Genomic DNA, 19099 nt, shown 5'->3' with positions numbered 1-19099 from the left:
TTACTGAACATTACTGCACATTACTGCGCATTACTGCACATGACTGCACATTACTGCATATTGCTGCACATAGCTGCATATTACTGCACATAGCTGAATATTACGGCACAGTACTGCACATAGCTGCGCATTACTGAACATTACTGCATATTACTGCACATTACTGCATATTACTGTACATAGCTGCACATTACTGCATGTTACTGCACATTACTGCACGTTACTGTACGTTACTGCACATTACTGCACATTACTGCACATTACTGCATATTACTGCACATTGCTGCACGTTACTGCACATGGCTGCATATTACTGTACATAGCTGCACATAGCTGCATATTACGGCACAGTACTGCACATAGCTGCACATTACTGCACATTACTGCATATTACGGCACAGTACTGCACATAGCTGCGCATTACTGCACATTACGGCACATTGCTGCACGTTACTGCACATTACTGAACATTACTGCATATTACTGCACATTGCTGCATATTACTGTACATAGCTGCACGTTACTGCACATAGCTGCACATTACTGCACGTTACTGCACATTACTGCACATTACTGCACATAGCTGCACATTACTGCACATTACTGCACGTTACTGCAAATTACTGCACATTACTGCACATTGCTGCACATTACTGTACACTACTGCACATTACGGCACAGTACTGCACATAGCTGCACATTATTTGCATATTACTGTACATAGCTGCGCATTACTGCACATTGCTGCACATTACTGCACGTTACTGCACATTACTGCATATCACTGCACGTTACTGCACAGTACTACACATTACTGTACACTACTGCACATTACTCCACGTTACTGTACATTACTGCACGTTACTGCACATTACTGTACATTACTGCACATTGCTACACATTGCTGCACATTACTGCACATTGCTGCATATTACTGTACATAGCTGCACATGACTGTACATTACTGTACATTGCTGCACATTACTGTACATTGCTGCACATTGCTGCATATTACTGTACATAGCTGCACATTACTGCATATTACGGCACAGTACTGCACATAGCTGCGCATTACTGCACATTGCTGCATATTACGGCACAGTACTGCACATAGCTGCACGTTACTGCACATTACGGAACATTACTGCACATTATTGAACATTACTGCACATTACTACACATTACTGCACATTGCTGCATATTACTGTACATAGCTGCACATTACTGCATATTACTGCACATAGCTGCACATTACTGCAAATTACTGCATATTACTGCGCATTACTGCACATTACTGCATATTACTGTACATAGCTGCGCATTACTGCACATTGCTGCACAGTACTGCACATTGCTGCATATTACTGTACATAGCTGTGCATAGCTGCACATTACTGCACATTGCTGCACAGTACTGCACATTACTGCACATTGCTGCATATTACTGTACATAGCTGCGCATAGCTGCGCATTACTGCACATTGCTGCACAGTACTGCACATTACTGCACATTACTGCATATCACTGCACATTACTGCACAGTACTACACATTACTGTACATTACTGTACATTACTCCACGTTACTGTACATTACTGCACGTTACTGCATGTTACTGTACATTACTGCACATTGCTGCATATTACTGTACATAGCTGCACATTACTGTACATTGCTGTACATAGCTGCACATTACTGTACATAGCTGCACATTACTGTGCATTACTGCACATTACTGTACATTGCTGCACATAGCTGCACATTACTGTACATTACTGCGCATTACAATGTCAAAACCAAACAAACAATCAACCTTCCATGAGGTTCAATTCAGTTTATTTTATATCGCCCAATATCACAAATCACAAACTCTCCTCAGAGGGCTTTACAATCTGTCCACATATGACATCCCTGACCTTTGACCTCACATCGGATCAGGAAAAACTCCCAAGAGATAGAGAAAAAAACCTTTCAGGGGGTAAAAAAGTGAAGGACCCTTCAGGAGAGCAGCAGAGGAGGATCCCTCTCCAGGATGGACAGAAGAATAGACGTCATGTGACCAGAATGAAGCGTCACAGAGTTACAACACATTCAATGTAATATTCACACCACGATTTTTACCTCTTCCCCCTCCTCCTCCTCCTCGCAGGTTTCTCTGGACAACTGCGTGGAGGTGGGCCGCATCGCCAACGCCTACAACCTCACGGAGGTGGACAAATACGTCAACAACTACATCCTGAAGAACTTCCCGTCGCTGCTGGGCACGGGCGATTTCGTCAAGCTGCCGTTCGACCGCTTGGCGTTCGTGCTGTCCAGCAACAGCTTGAAACACTGCAGCGAGCTGGACCTGTTCAAGGCCGCGTGCCGCTGGCTGCGCTACGAGGACAGCCGCATGGACTTCGCCCCCAAGCTCATGAAGAACATCCGCTTCCCCCTCATGAACCCGCAGGAGCTCATCAACCACGTGCAGACGGTGGACTTCATGCGTACGGACAACACCTGCGTCAACCTCCTCCTGGAGGCCAGCAACTACCAGATGATGCCCTACATGCAGCCGGTGATGCAGTCGGAGCGCACGGCCATCCGCTCGGACAGCGCCCACCTGGTGACGCTGGGCGGCGTCCTGCGCCAGCAGCTGGTCGTGAGCAAGGAGCTGCGGCTGTTCGACGAGAAGGCGCACGAGTGGAAGGCGCTGGCGCCGATGGACGCGCCGCGCTACCAGCACGGCATCGCCGTCATCGGCAACTTCCTGTACGTGGTGGGCGGCCAGAGCAACTACGACACCAAGGGCAAGACGGCGGTGGACACGGTGTTCCGGTACGACCCGCGCTACAACAAGTGGATGCAGGTGGCGTGCCTCAACGAGAAGAGGACCTTCTTCCACCTGAGCGCGCTCAAGGGCCACCTCTACGCCGTGGGGGGGAGGAACGCCGCCGGGGAACTCGGTGAGTCGTGTTTTTGGGAACTTTTGATTCATATTCCGTGAGGTCATGCACGTGAACATCAAGGAAAGCACTGCGAGCACAACTGTGTTGTGCCTGCACGTCGGTCGCTGTTTCAACGCGTCGCAATCACCAAATTTAACATGATTTACAGGACGTGCGCGTCGTGAACTCGTTCTACGAGCCGCTGTAATCAGTGTGATGTCATATTTAAGGGAAGAAGTATTTAAACAAAGGTTGTACCTTAATAATTCAAACCTTCATTCCTACCGTTGACATTCAAAGATTATTAGTATTATTAACTTTCAGAAGCATTGCACAACATAGTATATCGCTCTCTTATTTTTCTTCTTTCACTTTTTCATATCTCTCTAGTTTTCTGTCCAAAAGTTCTGTATACAAATAAAAAAAATTTAAAGAAAGATTTACAACATTCATTCTTTTTTGGGGTTTAATCTTATGAAATATTCTGCTTCAATCTATAGTTGTTGGTGTTTTAGCCTTTCAAAAAAGCATTTTTATAAAATAAAACCACAGCCGGCACACTAAAGTATCTTTAAATACTTGTGTTAAAACTTAACGCATATTTAAGAGTGCATGCACTTAAATATCTTTAGTATTTTAGTGGTAATTATCTATGAATATTTAAAGGCACACACACTTAATTATCTTTAGTATCTTAAATAGTTTAGTGTTAAAACTTAACGCATATTTAAAAGTGCATACACTTAAATATCTTTAGTATTTTAGGGGTAAATATCTACAAATATTTAAAAGCACACACACTTAAATATCTTTAGTATCTTTAATACTTAAGTGTGTACGCTGTTAAATATGCGTTGAGTTAACACTTAAGTATCTTTAGTACTTTAGTGGTAAATATCTCAGAATACTTAAATATCTTTAGTATCTTTAAATACTTTAGTTTTAAAACGTAACGAATATTTAAGAGTGCACACACTTAAATATCTTTAGTATCTTTAATACTTAAGTGTGAAAACTCATATTTAAGAGCGTATTCTCACAGTATTTGTATTCGGTGTCAGATACTTTCAGGTTTTTTTTAGGCTCTGGTTGCAGTTGAATGCAGACAGGAAGTGAAGAGTTTTGCAGACAGGAAGTGAAGCGTTTTGCAGACAGGAAGTGAAGCGTTTTGCAGACCGGAAGTGAAGAGTTGAAAGAGATGAAGTCATTGTTCTGCATCGTCTTTACGCGTGATTCTAATTTAGTTTAAAAGGGACTTGTGTGACATTGTGTGGCCACCAGAAGCCCTTCAGTGACACTGATGTATATATTTATATTTCTGCCGGTTGTCGTTCCCGCCTGTCGCCGTGACCACAGAGAGGTGCCACCCGGTACTTAGCTGCAGCCTGGGAGAGGTCCTCTCTTCTGGGTTGTAATCAGACCAGAGCTCACGGTTCACTGCTGCTCCACGCGGCGCTTTCACCGCCTGTGGCTCAGCTTTGATGCGTTTGCTCTGGTCACATGGGCGTGGCTTCATTCATACGCCTGACAACACCGCGATTTATCAAAATAAAAGCTCCACTGTGTCGTAAACCGACTGTACGGGAGGAAAGATTTCCATCTCCGCTGCTTCACGGCGAGACAGCGTTCCACGTTAAAAATGTTTTATACACTAATGTTTAAAGGTTTGAGGTCACACAGACAATCTGGTGTTTTCCATGAAAACTCTCACTTTTATGTATCAAATTAAGTGCAAATTGAATATAAACTATAGTCGAGACATTGACGTGGTTATAAATAATGATTTTTATTGTAAATATTAATGTTGTTCTTGTGGCTCAAAGGAAGGCCAGTTTTATAGCTTCTCTCAGCAGCATAACTGTTTTCAGCTGCGCTCACATAAACAGGGTCTAATGAGTTTTCTACCCCTCCGCTAGTCTTCTAAGGCGATAACACAATGTACCACTAGAACATGGAGATGGGCCTCTACACACCTCTGTAGAGACTTCATTAACACCAGAGAATAGACATTTACCACATTAACTATGGAGAGAGTATTTATGATTAATTTAATGTTATCTTCATTGAAAATAACAGCTTTGAAAAATAAGGAAATTTCTAAGTGACCCCAAACTTTTGAAAGGTAGTGTATAAACGTTATTGATGATAATGCACAATATGATACACAGGGATCAAAGAACAAGTATTTACAGTTTTTGTGTTAATCTGTTTACAATTGTAAATAAATAACTAAATAAAAGATACAAATAATAACCAAGGAAAAATAAAATAACAAATAATTATTATAATAATGAATAATAAAACAAAATATTTCATTTGTGATTCTTTGTTTAATTTTTTTATTACATTTTGTAAACAACTATTAACTATTATAACTTATTTCTTTGTTTATTTATAATTCCAAAGTATTTTAATTGATTTTTTTCGTGTGCACCCAGTACAGGTAACACAGATAGGACACACACAACAAAGAACAACAACAAAACACTATTAAACTATCTTAATTATTAAAGGAAATTATGGGGGCATTTTTTTTAAACTTGTGAAATAACATTTAACCTTTGTTCAAAATAATAAATATACTTATTTAGGCTTACAGTCATATAGGCGACAATGTTTTTGACAAGTTCATAATTATCAGAGGACTTTATGGGTCATTCTGTGCCCCTCTCTAGTGACATCAGGGGCAACATGATACTTCTTGGGGGCAGTTTTGCCCTCGTGACACGGAGCCACCGCTCTGGGTCAGTCGTACGCCACGTAGTGATTATTATTATAATTATAATTATTACCAGACAGCTCGACCCTCCACGTCTATATTTCGGCGAACAGCTGGCAGAAAGAGAATATCATGCAAATTAGGAATATGACCTTATCAGATGATCATCTAAAAAAAGAAGAACAAAAATGTAAATTTCCAAGATCCTCTGGTCTCTTGAGGTAAATAAACATGAGATTATACTCGTCTTTAGTTATTATAAGTTTATTAAAGGATTTTGAATAACAGTGTTTTTTGTTGCTTTTTCCTCTGCATTAATTGAATCAACTTAATGAAGGATCGTCTCCTCACGTCTGTTCCACTTCCTGTGAGCCGCTAGAGTCTGAGGGCAGCTCAAGGTCACTGTTCGTCTTGAAGGCATTCACTCATTCATCCCCCGGGTGGCGCCGACTGAGCTGCTGTGTTTTAATAATATGACTTTATTTTAATCTCTTCAAAGACATTTTAAAGCTGTTTTTTACTTCTCCTTTTAGCTGCAGTGTGAAAAAAGATATTTATTACATCATGGAAAACCTGGAAAAGTCCTGGAATTTAAAAATTGTTTTTCCAGACCTGGAGAAAAAAAGAAAAATCTCCAAAGTTTTGAAAGTCGTGAAAATGTTGTTATACTCATGTGTTCATTTACGCTGAGTTTTAAATAATTAATATGCTTTTTAAAAGAAAGAAACTCTAAATATAAGTCGGCATACGCTCTTTCGTACTCGCACATTTTTCCGCGCTGCAAGTGAACGCACCGTAACTGAAAAGACATAAATGTTTATTCTTTTCATCTAAACTATTGTCTTATTCATTTGAGTCATTTAAGGTTTTATACTGTATGCTTTGGAATTCTCTTTGTTAGTTTAAACGTGACATTTTCTTCATATTCATATGTTAATTAATGCTGAGTTTGAAATAATTAATATGTTTACAAAAAAAGAAACTCACGCCATAAGCTCTTTCAAACTCGGGGTGCAAGTTTAGAGTTAGGGTTAAACGAATAAACATTTCAATATAACCTTGAATAAATATGCATATACATGTTAATTCTTTTAATCTAAATTATTGTCTTATTCATTTGAGTCATTTAAGGTTATAAACTGTATACTTTGGAATTCTCTTAGTTTAAACACGACATATTCTCACTTTTTCATGTGTGTACCAAGATTTTAAAAAAAAGAATGCTCATGGAAATTCAGTTTAAAGTCCTGGACACCCATTGTTCGACACGTGAATGTGGACCAATGGGTGTCTTCGTCTTAAAGATGAAAGGATCCCTCGGCCTCCTCGTTCTCGGTGGTCGTCGTGGAGACGTCGTGTGTTTTTTATCTGTGTTTCCCGCTCCCACGCTGAGACCCTCCAAGGCCCCGTTTGTCCTCCTCCGTTGTGTCGCGACCTACTTTCTACTAATGCATCCTCTCTTTCTTCCTCTCTTCTTTCAAGCCACCGTGGAGTGCTACAACCCGAGGACGAATGAATGGACGTACGTCGCCAAGATGAACGAGCCGCACTACGGCCACGCCGGCACGGTGTACGGCGGCTACATGTACATATCAGGTGAGCTCACCTGTGAGGAGAGGAGCAGCCGGAGGGTTTTCAGGATTATCTCATCTGAGCGACGTGCTGCGGATTAACGATCCTCCAATCAGATCATTACCTTCTTCAAATGGATTAACGATCCTCCAATCAGATCATTACCTTCTTCAAATGGCTGATTTTAAGATTTTATAACATGCGAGACCATGAAATGTAATCTGAGGGAGGTAGAGAGGGAGGGAGGGAGGGAGCAGGGAGAGAGAAAGAGGGAGCAGGGGGAGAGAGAGAGGGAGGGAGGGCAGGGTGTCCGCGGGGCATTAAAAAGTCTTAAATTGCTTTTCCTAAAAATAAGGCCTTAAAAAGTCTTAAATTGTCTTAAATTCAGATTGGATTGGTCTTACATTTTTTGGGTGTCATGTCATTACGAATATGAGGCAATCTGGTCCACCAGGTCCGTATTTTGCTCCGGTCGCTCTGCGGCGTCTCTGGTGTCACCGGGGCCACGCCCCTTCTCTTAAAGGGGCCCCGCGTATTCGGTCCCATCCCCGACAACGTGAAGCATCGACTAGTTTAGAAAACATGGCAGGATGCAAGTTCAACAACGGCTTGAAAAGAACGAGTGTTTCTGGTCACGGTCGGTGAAATGCTTCTGAAGCTGCGTCATGTGTCGGGAGACTTTCCAGCGGTGGAATCTCACGTAGAGCAAGAAGCACAGAGACTAGCGAAGGCCGCCAGCAGCCCGCGGGGCTAGCTCCTGCTCCGCCGCTAGCTCCTGCTCCGCCGCCAGCAACGACGTCAACGCTACAACGCTGGAGGTCACCGGAGGAAATCCAGCGCCGTGCAACAAAGAGCTCATCACCGAAGTCCAACGCTGCAGTGCGTTCTTCATTCTGTTCCACGAGACCCTGTTTCAAGTTTCAAGTTTTTATTGTCACATCCCCTTTTATACAAGTATAATCGGTTTGTGAAATTCTTATGTGCAAAACACCCGACAGCAGTAGCAGACTAAAAAAAGAATAAGAATGAGAATAAACTATACAATATCCACACAAAAAAAGAAGAAGAAAGTATTAACAATATATATATAAAACAATGTAATAGAATATACATCATGACAATATATATATATAAAAAATGTAATAAAATATACACTTTTTTGAGACAATATATATATATATATGTATATACATACAATATATATATATATATATAAAACAATGTAATAAAATATACACCATGGCCATAGATATTCACAGAATATGTTCTGGTGTATAGTGTTAATGAGGGTCTCAGTCCTTGTTCAGCAGCCTGATGGCCTGACTGAAGAAGCTGTCCCTCAGTCTGTTTGTGCGGCACTTGATACTGCGGTATCGCCTGCCTGACGGTAGAAGGGTGAACAGTTTGTGGCCGGGGTGGTTATTGTCTGGACCAGACCACCGCGAGCAGACAGCTGGACTTCATGTGCGCTATTGGTGAAATGACCACGTCCCGTCAGGATCCTGTGGAGCTCATGGGCCATGACACGCCCAGGACCTACTTCAGCATCTCAAAGTAAGTCTAACATAAATATATATGTATTAACTATCCTCATGTATATGAGTATGTGTATCATATAGTTAAGCTTTACTCATGTGTCAAGTTAATAACCGCTATGGATAGGCGCACTACACATGAATTAGACGAATTAACAATAGTTTTAGAATGGTAGTAGAGTGGTGTTTACCTGTCAATATGTCTACATAGTGTTCACTAGGCTCAAGGGATGGCTCACGTTGCTTAATTTGTAAAAATAGTTTTCATTCATATTTATCCAGTCTGACATTAATCTGAAGTGGTGGTGTCATGAAGAGATGTGGTGACTGTTGGCTAATGTCTGCCTTTTTTTTCTTTTTCCAGGAGAATGGACCAAATGTCAACTGGAAGTTTTTGTATTCATACAGTTTGAAAAGGATTGTTTTCCTAGTATATTCACAAAAGCTCAGGAGTAGACATGAACCTGTGCACAAACATCCATCACATAGAGACATGAGAACTCTCACTCACTCACTCTCACACACACACACACACACACACCCATACACACACATACATTCTATTATGTAAATGAATTTGCATTTTAAAAGCAGCTGGAAATGTTATTTATGTTATTTTATAGATTTTTTTTGTTCAAAAGGAACTATGTTGCACGTATTTAAAAAATATATTTACTTGATTTTATAGACATTTGTTCATGGGACCTAAATGTTCTGAAAATGTTGTATTAATAAATATAATTTACAACAGCAATGACATTTGTGTTATCCTTTTTCATTACACCATACTGTTAATTTTGAACAGACATCAGTGTGTTTACTTTGAATTAATTAATTTAGATTAATGTATATTTCCTTTGTACGTTAGGTCTTAAATTTTATTTAGACGTGGTCTTAAAAAGTCTTAAAAAGTCTTAAATTTCACTGGTTTATTCCTGTAGACACCCTGGGAGGGAGGGAGCAGGGAGAGGGAAAGAGGGAGCAGGGGAAGAGAGCAGGGAGGGAGAGAGCAGGGAGAAAGGGAGAGAGAGATATTTAATATATATATATAAAAATAATATATAATATATTTTATATATATTATAATATATTTTATATATATTATAATATATGTATATATATAATATATATAGATTAAAGGCATCTTTTCATGATGGCAACACAGGTGAGCTGAGGCGTCGCCAGCTGTTCCTCTTCGTCCCTCCGGCTGCACTCTGCACTCCATCCTCGTCATCGCCCGCCCTTTGTGATGTTTTAATGGAATCCTTTTGTGTTGCTTCATGTTTCACCGATGCGTTCAATGGCAGGCCAACAGCCTGGTAACTTTCAGACACAATAACACAACGTCACGCTTTACACCTGCAGCAGCAGCAGCTCGGACTACAAGTGAGGGGGAGAGGGAGGGAGGGGTTAATATGAAGATGAATATGTTGGTGTTACAGGATGAAGCTTGTGAATAGGTTTTCTGAATGTGGGTTCTGGAAGGTACAGAGCTTCACCCATTAGAGGGGTGTAGTGGCACTGAGGCCCCACTGGGGGGGGGGGGCGGGCAGTTCTGTGTCCGTCTGTCTCAGCGGATCAGGTCACGGCCGGATGGAGAGAGTTCAGACTCCTGAGCCGAAAAAAACCTCATTATTTCTAACCTGTTCAATGTCTGGACTTTATTTTTTTGTAATTTTTTCTTAATTTGATAAATAAAAAGTGTGAGTGTTCATGGAAACAGAGAAAAGAGTCGCGATATCTTTCTGGGTTTGTGCAGCGTCACCGATCCTGAGTCATGATGAGCAGCTGGAGAGGGAGACAGAGGGAGAGGGAGAGAGGGAGAGAGACAGAGAATGTTGCTCCTAGTCACTCTGCCTGGCGGGGGGGGGGGGGGGGGCTGGCTGGCTGGCTTCTACCCAGATGCATGCTGGGATTGTGTTCCTCTTTTATTTTAAGCCTTCCCTGTAGACGCGTCCTGTTTCTGTTTTTTCTCCCTCGTTGTCCCGCCGTCTACAGTCTGGTTTTCGTAGTGCTCTTCCTCTTCCTCCTCCTCCTCCTCCTCGGCGTTGGTTCCTCTCGTAGAGGAGCGTATTGAGGAATCGAGGAAAGCTGATCTATAAAACAGTCTTTGTCTCTTTGCTCTTCAGCTCCTTGAGTTTCTGACTCGATGTTTTTATTCTTCTCCTTTATTTAATTTCCTTTGTGAGTTTTCTTTTTGTTTCTTGTCTCCTGAATAAGAAAACTCACTATTCTCACTATTTCAATTTTTTATTATTATCTCTCTTCCCCCCTCTCTCCCTCCCTCTCTTTCTCCCTCCCCCTCTCTCCCTCCCTCCCCCTCTCTCTCTTCCTTTCTTCCTCTCTCCCTCCCTCCCTCTCTCTCTCCCTTCCCCCTCTCTCTTCTTCTCTCCCTCTTCCACCCTCCCTCCCTCCCCCTCATTCTCTCTCCCTCCCGCCCCCCCACACACACAAATAATTATCGAGGATGCTAATCTGCTCTTCCTCCTCCTCCTCCTCCTCCTCTCCCCCCGCAGGCGGCATCACCCACGACACGTTCCAGAAGGAGCTGATGTGCTTCGACCCGGACGCCGACAAGTGGAGCCAGAAGGCCCCGATGACGACGGTGCGCGGCCTCCACTGCATGTGCACGGTGGGCGACCGGCTCTACGTCATCGGGGGGAACCACTTCCGCGGCACCAGCGACTACGACGACGTGCTCAGCTGCGAGTACTACTCGCCGGCGCTGGACCTGTGGACGCCCATCGCCGCCATGCTGCGGGGCCAGAGCGACGTGGGCGTGGCCGTGTTCGAGAGCAAGATCTACGTGGTGGGCGGCTACTCGTGGAACAACCGCTGCATGGTGGAGATCGTGCAGAAGTACGACCCCGAGAAGGACGAGTGGCACAAGGTGTTCGACCTGCCCGAGTCGCTGGGCGGGATCCGGGCGTGCACGCTCACCGTGTTCCCCCCCGAGGACGTCTCGGGCTCGCCCTCCAGAGAGGCGCCGCTCTCGGCGCCTTGACGAGTGAAGAGGGGGGCGGGGCCTCCAGCCCCCCTTTCTACAAACACTCCGAGACATTGTTTGCACTTCCTCTCTGGACTACGTCAGTACTGCACCCCCCCCCCCCCCCCCCCCCCGAAGGGTCTCCAAAGTCCACCTCTACTCCTCAAGCTGTGCAGGAACCCCCCCCCCCCCTGCATACCGGCGACCTAATTACACGTCAATGTTGCACACTCTGTATTTTTTTTTTTTTAATCGGGGGATGACTTTAAAATATCTCGACTTGAAAAGTGACTTTGCAAAATAACAAAACAAGAATCTACTTTTCTACCCGATGTCTGACGTCTCTTTCCGGTCTCTTCCTTTTCGAGACGTGGACTCGACCGGCTCTCCTCCGGTCCGCCAGGTGAGACGCAGGTGACTCCAGGAAGCGGGAAAAGGCGTAAAGAAAGGTACACTTTAATATAAAAAATAAAATAAAAGTCCAAAAACACAGCCGGGTTTCAACTCCGGGCCGCGGCCCTCCTTCGACGTCGCGCTCTCGCGGTTTCAGTTCTATTTTATTTTTTCTGCTATTGCTATGAAACTGTTTAACAAAATGGTGTTTTCTAAATTTAATAAACATGGTTTTAAAAATATTTTGAAGACGTCGTCGTCGTTACTGACCACAGCGGCGCTGGAGCAGAGAGACTGAAGACTCCTTTTAATATATTTATTGTTTCATTATTTATTTTTAATTTAAACTAAACATCAATTCGACATTTACAGATTTATTTCAGACAATTTGCAGGCGTAGATTTTTAGATAATGCTCATTTTAGTTTGACATATTTATAGGAAGAAGTGTAAAACACAGAACGATGTATCACTAAAGAGTGATCTATTCTATTCTATCCTCTATTGTACAAGACTCCTTTTTAAGAATAGAATGTTTCTATTGTGTATTTCTTGTTTATGATGAATGTTTTTCTAGTGCACATCTAGACACTGGATGACATGGATGACGCGTGACCTTTTACAACTTTTAAACCTTATATTTTCACCAAAATAAATGAATCCTCTCACCTTCTAACAGCTGTAAGAAAATAAAATAATCTCCTTTTTTTAAATGTGTCGTGAATGTGCTGCAGAATATTTTGCTTCCCCTGTTATTGGTTATGAAATACAACTTGCATTTTAAAGTCTCTACAATCTGGTTAAATATTAAATATCCTCCTCCGCGGTCATAGACGGGGGGTGATGTCGCCCCCCCCCCCCCCCCCCCCCGCTCCCGGCCCATTAAGAAGCCTAAGCGGCAGCATATGATGTCCGATGTGGCATGGAGGATGTGTGTAGTCATCAGGTGCGTTTGCTCTGGAGCTTTTTAAACCCTCATTATTCTCTCATTACAGCCCGTTGATGGAGCGCTGCGGGGGGGGGGGGGGGGGGGTGTTGTCGTCCACGGCAACACAATATCTTTAACTTTCAGTGTATATTTGTGATTGTCTGACGTCGTTTTGTTCATAACCTTTTTTCATATGCTCTTATTTTGAGTAGCAGCTTTTATTGTGAAATCCTTTTTGATGAAAGTTTAGAATCATTTTTTTTAAAAATAGGCCGTTAATGGAAAGTCACTGAATGAACAAGACGTCATGGGGGTACCTGAAGGCATCGGTCAAAAGAGAAGATATATATAACTAAATCTAAATATTATATATATATTATATATAATATTTAATGAACGTGTCCTCGCTGCTGAAGCAAAGAGAACTGGAGCAAGAAATTACAAGCCCATCCTCCTCCTCCTCCTCTTCCTCCTCCTCTCTGCTCCACTACCTGTATTCCTCAGTGTTTTCCACCACCATTGGAGACACATGGGGTGCGTGTGGATTACGGCGCCTGACTCCTGACACTTGAACGCAGCACAGACGAGCGCTCCTCCTCCTCCTCCTCCTCCTCCTCCTCCTCTCATATCATCCAAACCTTGAATATGACCTAGATTCTGCAGGCTGCAGGCCAGGTGGGGGAGGAGTGTTTACATAGACACTGATGACAGTCAGGCCACGACCCCCCCACCCCCGCTGTCCTCTGCACGCATGGTGGCGTTAATGGCCATTGATCCCTTTGTCTGGCAGACAGCCAAGACATCCTGACGTTGCTCCTGCTAGATATTTATATATTTATTTATTGATATATTTATTTCTATTTATTTAGATATATATTTATATATATTTTATTTAGATATTATATATGTATATATGTATATATTTATATTAATTTATTTTTTGCATCGAATCACCAGCTGCCTTGTGTTGTTAGACTCCCCCGGAGGTTTCAGAAAAGGTCTCTATCTCTATCTCTCTCTCTCTCTCTCTCTCTCTCTCTCTCCTCCCTCTCCTCCCTCTCCTCTCTCTTCCACATCTGGCCGTGCAGCAGTCCTGGTTCTAGTCCACGCCTTGGTGGTTTCTCTGAAGGTTCTCTGTGTGCGTGCGTCCTCTTTTACACCTCGTGCGTTGGATGTTCACCACTCTACCTCTTTTGTATCTTGTGTTTAAAAAATACACACAAAAATACACAATTCCCAGCTGTCACGTTGTTGCTTTGTGTCCGATGAAGAAGGCGATTCACAAGTATCCTGGATGAAGTGAAGATAAAATGGTGGTAAGAATGATGTAAATATAATTGTTATAGTTCAATATGTAGGATGATGATGATTTCTGTTTGATTTCTGTGTTTCTGTCCTTGTCTAATTGTTGTTATTCTGTTATGTAATTTTTATTTATTTGAGTCCTCGTTTCTGATTGTTTTTCAAGGAATTATTTTTCTCTAGCAATGAAAGTGTTTTGGGACCTTATCAGATCCCAAAAGTGATTAAATTTGACATCTATATCAGGCCTGGAGAAAATGTTTATAATTTAGAGGTCTCGCATTTGAGTATAGCGCCCCCTGGAGGTGTAAATGCGCGCTTTTTGCAAATCAAGACGATTGACTTGAAATTTGGCATACATGTCCACTTGGACCTGCTCTACAAAAATGTCAATGGTCGCCATAAAATGCGCCTGATCAGATTTTCCGCCATTTTGAATTTAGTAGTAAACACGTTTTTTCCATTTTCTCCTAAACGCTCAGTCCAATTCATACGAAAATATATGAGGTTCATGATTGGTTCAATCTCATCATGACTTATCAAAAGCTTGTTGATACCTCATTGCGTTCAGAAGATATGGACAAATGAACTTCTAAGGGGTGTGGCCTAATATGTAAAGACACATTTGTTGCTTTTGGTTGTCTGGTGATGTGTAACTTGTAAAAAATTTTTACAAAATGATTGAAAGGAAGAAGACAATTCAGTTTAAACAAAATATTTATTCTGCCCTGTATTTCTGTTTCCTCCCGTAGTTCGGCCTGTCCAAAGTTTCTGCTTATCTCCCACCCAATGCATGCTGGGATATGCTCCAGTGCCCACGAGAGAGACGGGTAAAGAATAAAGACGGTCCAGACAGAAGGATGCGGTTCACGCTCGGAGAGCTTTTCTCACTGCGAGCTCGTCCTCTGAGCCAATAAGGAACCTGCTATTACACAACGCTCAGAGCGGTGCAATGCACTCTGGGAAAACTACTGAACCTCACGGGGTTAAACACGCTGGTGCCCCTCGAGGCTTCCTGCACTCCTTTAAGGACTCGGCCGACGATAGCCTTGATAAACATATTGAAATATATATTGACGGGATTATAGAAGTGATGTGTGTGAGTGTGAGTCTGTGTGTGTATATATGTGTGTATGTGCTACGGCTCAGTTTCAACCTCCTGAACTCCGTCCTGTATAATCTCAGGTTGCCATGGATACCCGTGGTCTTCATACCAAGGAAATGGGACGAAGATGTTCTCCTCCTCTTCTAGTCTGAGAAGCTCTTGCTGAGCCGTCTTATGGGGGGGGGGGGGGGGGTGATGGGAGACAAACATTCAGCTCCTCCCTCCAACACACTTCTCTCTCCTCTGCGATGGTGACATGTGGGCGGGGCTTATTACCATGGTCACCCTATTAGAGTCAATAAACACGAATAACTCCACCAGGTGAGCGCTGAGTGCAGCGGGGAGGCCCTCTAGTGGCCCGTGTGGGAACAGACGGAGGAGCTCCGACTGTGTGTGTATGTGTGTGTGTATATGTGTGTGTGTCTGTATGTGTGTGTATATGTGTGTCTATGTGTGTGTGTATGTGTGTGTGTGTGTGTATTTGTGTATATGTGTGTGTGTCTGTGTGTCTGTGTGTGTGTGTATGTGTGTCTGTATGTGTATGTGTGTGTATGTGTGTGTCTGTGTGTGTTTATGTGTCTGTGTGTGTGTTGGTTTATGTGTGTGTGTCTGTGTATTTGTGTATATGTGTGTGTGTGTACGTGTGTGTGAATGGGTGTGTTGGTGTGTGTGTGTTTTAAAGACGTCACTGTGGCTTCAGTAATAAACGTAATCATGCGTCGTGTTTGATTCACTAAACATTCCGCTGACACCGAGGGACACTTTAATCTTTATTTACCGTCGAGGTCTGAGTCAGACAGACAGACAGGCAGACAGACAGACAGACAGAGAGACAGACAGACAGACAGACAGAGAGGCAGGCAGACAGACAGACAGACAGACAGACAGACAGAGAGGCAGGCAGACAGACAGACAGGCAGACAGACAGACAGGCAGACAGACAGGCAGGCAGACAGACAGACAGACAGAGAGGCAGGCAGGCAGACAGACAGACAGAGAGGCAGGCAGACAGACAGGCAGGCAGACAGACAGACAGACAGACAGGCAGGCAGGCAGACAGACAGACAGAGAGACAGACAGACAGACAGACAGACAGAGAGGCAGGCAGGCAGACAGACAGGCAGGCAGACAGACAGACAGACAGGCAGGCAGGCAGGCAGACAGACAGACAGACAGACAGGCAGAAAGACAGGCAGGCAGACAGACAGACAGACAGAGAGACAGGCAGGCAGGCAGACAGACAGACAGGCAGACAGACAGACAGACAGACAGACATGCAGACACACATGCAGACAGACAGACAGGCAGGCTGACAGACAGACAGACAGGCAGACGGGACGAGAGGTTCACGCTCTCCAACCCTCAGACCCGGAGCTCCAGTCCACATGGAACACAAGGGTTCTGACCAGGTTCTTTAAAAGGCTTTGTGGTTCTATGAAGAACCATCACCTACTGGAGAACCATTTGAAGGTTCTTTGAGACCCCTTTATAGGTTCTTTGAAGAACTCTTTATGGAAATGGTTCTTTAAAGAACCCTGATTTGAAAGGTTCTCTGTGGAACCAGAAATGGTTCCTCTATGGCATCCTGCTGAAGAACCATTTAGGGTTCCACATGGCACCTCCACGGTTCTGTGTGGACCCTCCGGTTCTACCTCAGATGCTCAGCATGGAGATCTTTGATCTTTCCTTTCTCTTTTTTCTTTTCTCGTTCTTCTGGCTACAAAAAGCTCAGAAGGCCAAAGAAGTGGAAACACATTCCAACCCGCGGTGCGTTCAGGGCCCTCTGGATCCGGTCCAGGGCCGTGATGGATGCCCGACCCACTTAGAAGAAGCTCCGTGAAGACGACCCCCGCGTGCGCAGGAAGCGGCCATTAGTGCCCCTGCTGGTGGATTCCTCACCACAGGAACTCGTTCCTTCATTTCCCCCGCAAGTAAATGCAAATTCATTTCCTCTCCATGTAATTAGTGGCGTGTCGATGAATGTGTGTTGGTCACCGCAGGAGGTCAGGAGACGAATATTAAACACTACAATCCTTTAAGAATAAGAATATACACTTTTATTAATCCCCAAGGGGAAATTAGGCCTCCAGAAGACACACAGCGAGGGGAGAGGAAACAATCGACACTTATTTCATTGCATTTCCAACACAGAGGGGGGGGGGGGGATGATTTAATTGTGTAAATGCCCCCCCCCTTTATTTATTTAGTTTATCCATCATATAACTGAAGGTTAGTATTATTATCATTACGATTAACTTTCATATTTCATTTTTTAACCCGCTAATTCTTACATGTAGAAGAAGATTTTGATTGTAGACGACATATTTATTATTTAATTATATTATTGTAAACTACCGTAAAGATTGAAGATAGTTATCCATGTTAACCGTGTATAAGAAATGTTATAACAATTACATGTTAATGCATCAAAAAAACAGACTCTACTATTCTGCATATCGACGGCTTTAAATACACTTAGCTACTTTAAATACATTTAGCTACTTTAAATACATTTAGTTACTTTAAATACATGTATCTACTTTAAATACATTTAGTTACTTTAAATACATTTAGCTACTTTAAATACATTTAGTTACTTTAAATACATTTAGCTACTTTAAATACATTTAGTTACTTTAAATACATGTATCTACTTTAAATACATTTAGTTACTTTAAATACATGTATCTACTTTAAATACATTTATCTACTTTAAATACGTTTAGCTACTTTAAGTACATTTATCTACTTTATATACATTTATCTACTTTAAATACATTTAGTTACTTTAAATACATTTAGTTACTTTAAATACATTTATCTGCTTTAAATACATTTAGCTACTTTAAATACATTTAGTTACTTTAAATACATTTATCTACTTCAAGTACATTTATCTAATTTAAATACATTTAGCTACTTTGAGTACATTTAGCTACTTTAAGTATATTTTGCAAGTACATTTAGTTACTTAAAGTACATTTAGCTGATCATATTTTCATCTTACTTCACCCTTAGAATTCCTGATATTATCAGTTTGTGTTTCTTGAGTTCCTGAGGATACCGTTTGTTGTTGTTGTCTCCCCGAAGGGACCCGGGTCGGTTGACGGTCCAGAACTAACAAACCCAGAGTCCGGTTTCCCCCCCCCGTGGGCATCACATCTCACATGGAGTGGTTTTATTCTTTGTTCACTCAAAAACAAAGTTATTAATAAAACGGTTCTTTTATGGGTATAAAGTAATCCTGTAATGTAAGTAACCTTTTCAAAAACAATTGTTTTATATACATTGTTTTCTGCTTTGTTGTTTTTCGAGTTTATTTTATTTTTTTCTATTTTATTTTCCAAATATTTTCCCGATGCAAGAGGAGAAAGAATACAATAAACATACACACGTCAATAAAATAAGATTAATTAAATTAATTAAAAAAATTAAACTTCCAGGTCATTGCTATACATTTTTCTACATTATTAATATAAAACTATTGATTAAAGCAGTTCTAAATGAAAGTATCTCATATATTTTTTGTGTTTTAGTGCAACCCCGTCTGAAGATCTGTGTGGTCTCATGTCGCGTTGATGTTAACACAACATTATAATGACACGGTGCAGCTCATCATCGTGGTTGTGTCCTG

General features: G+C 42.2%; 1 protein-coding gene and 1 long non-coding RNA gene across 2 annotated transcripts in view; both read left to right on the top strand.

Moving 5' to 3' along the window:
* Window positions 1-12373, top strand: part of klhl13 (kelch-like family member 13) — a 40061-nt gene extending 27688 nt beyond the window's left edge. Inside the window, exons 6-8 of the mRNA XM_056408035.1 lie at window positions 2149-2944; window positions 7128-7241; window positions 11269-12373. Coding sequence (XP_056264010.1) covers window positions 2149-2944; window positions 7128-7241; window positions 11269-11756 — 1398 coding nt within the window. The 3' untranslated portion in view covers window positions 11757-12373. The remainder of the gene's footprint in view (window positions 1-2148; window positions 2945-7127; window positions 7242-11268) is intronic.
* Window positions 8439-9506, top strand: LOC130189264 (uncharacterized). Its single transcript, XR_008830734.1, has 2 exons — window positions 8439-8771; window positions 9117-9506. It is a non-coding gene; the product is annotated as an uncharacterized LOC130189264 (long non-coding RNA).
* Window positions 12374-19099: the final 6726 nt, after the last annotated feature.

The sequence above is a fragment of the Pseudoliparis swirei genome, chromosome 3 (assembly GCF_029220125.1).
Source record: "Pseudoliparis swirei isolate HS2019 ecotype Mariana Trench chromosome 3, NWPU_hadal_v1, whole genome shotgun sequence".
Taxonomy (NCBI): Eukaryota; Metazoa; Chordata; class Actinopteri; order Perciformes; family Liparidae; genus Pseudoliparis; species Pseudoliparis swirei.
Note: the sequence above shows the minus strand (reverse complement) of the source record. Positions and strands in the feature narration are given on the sequence as shown.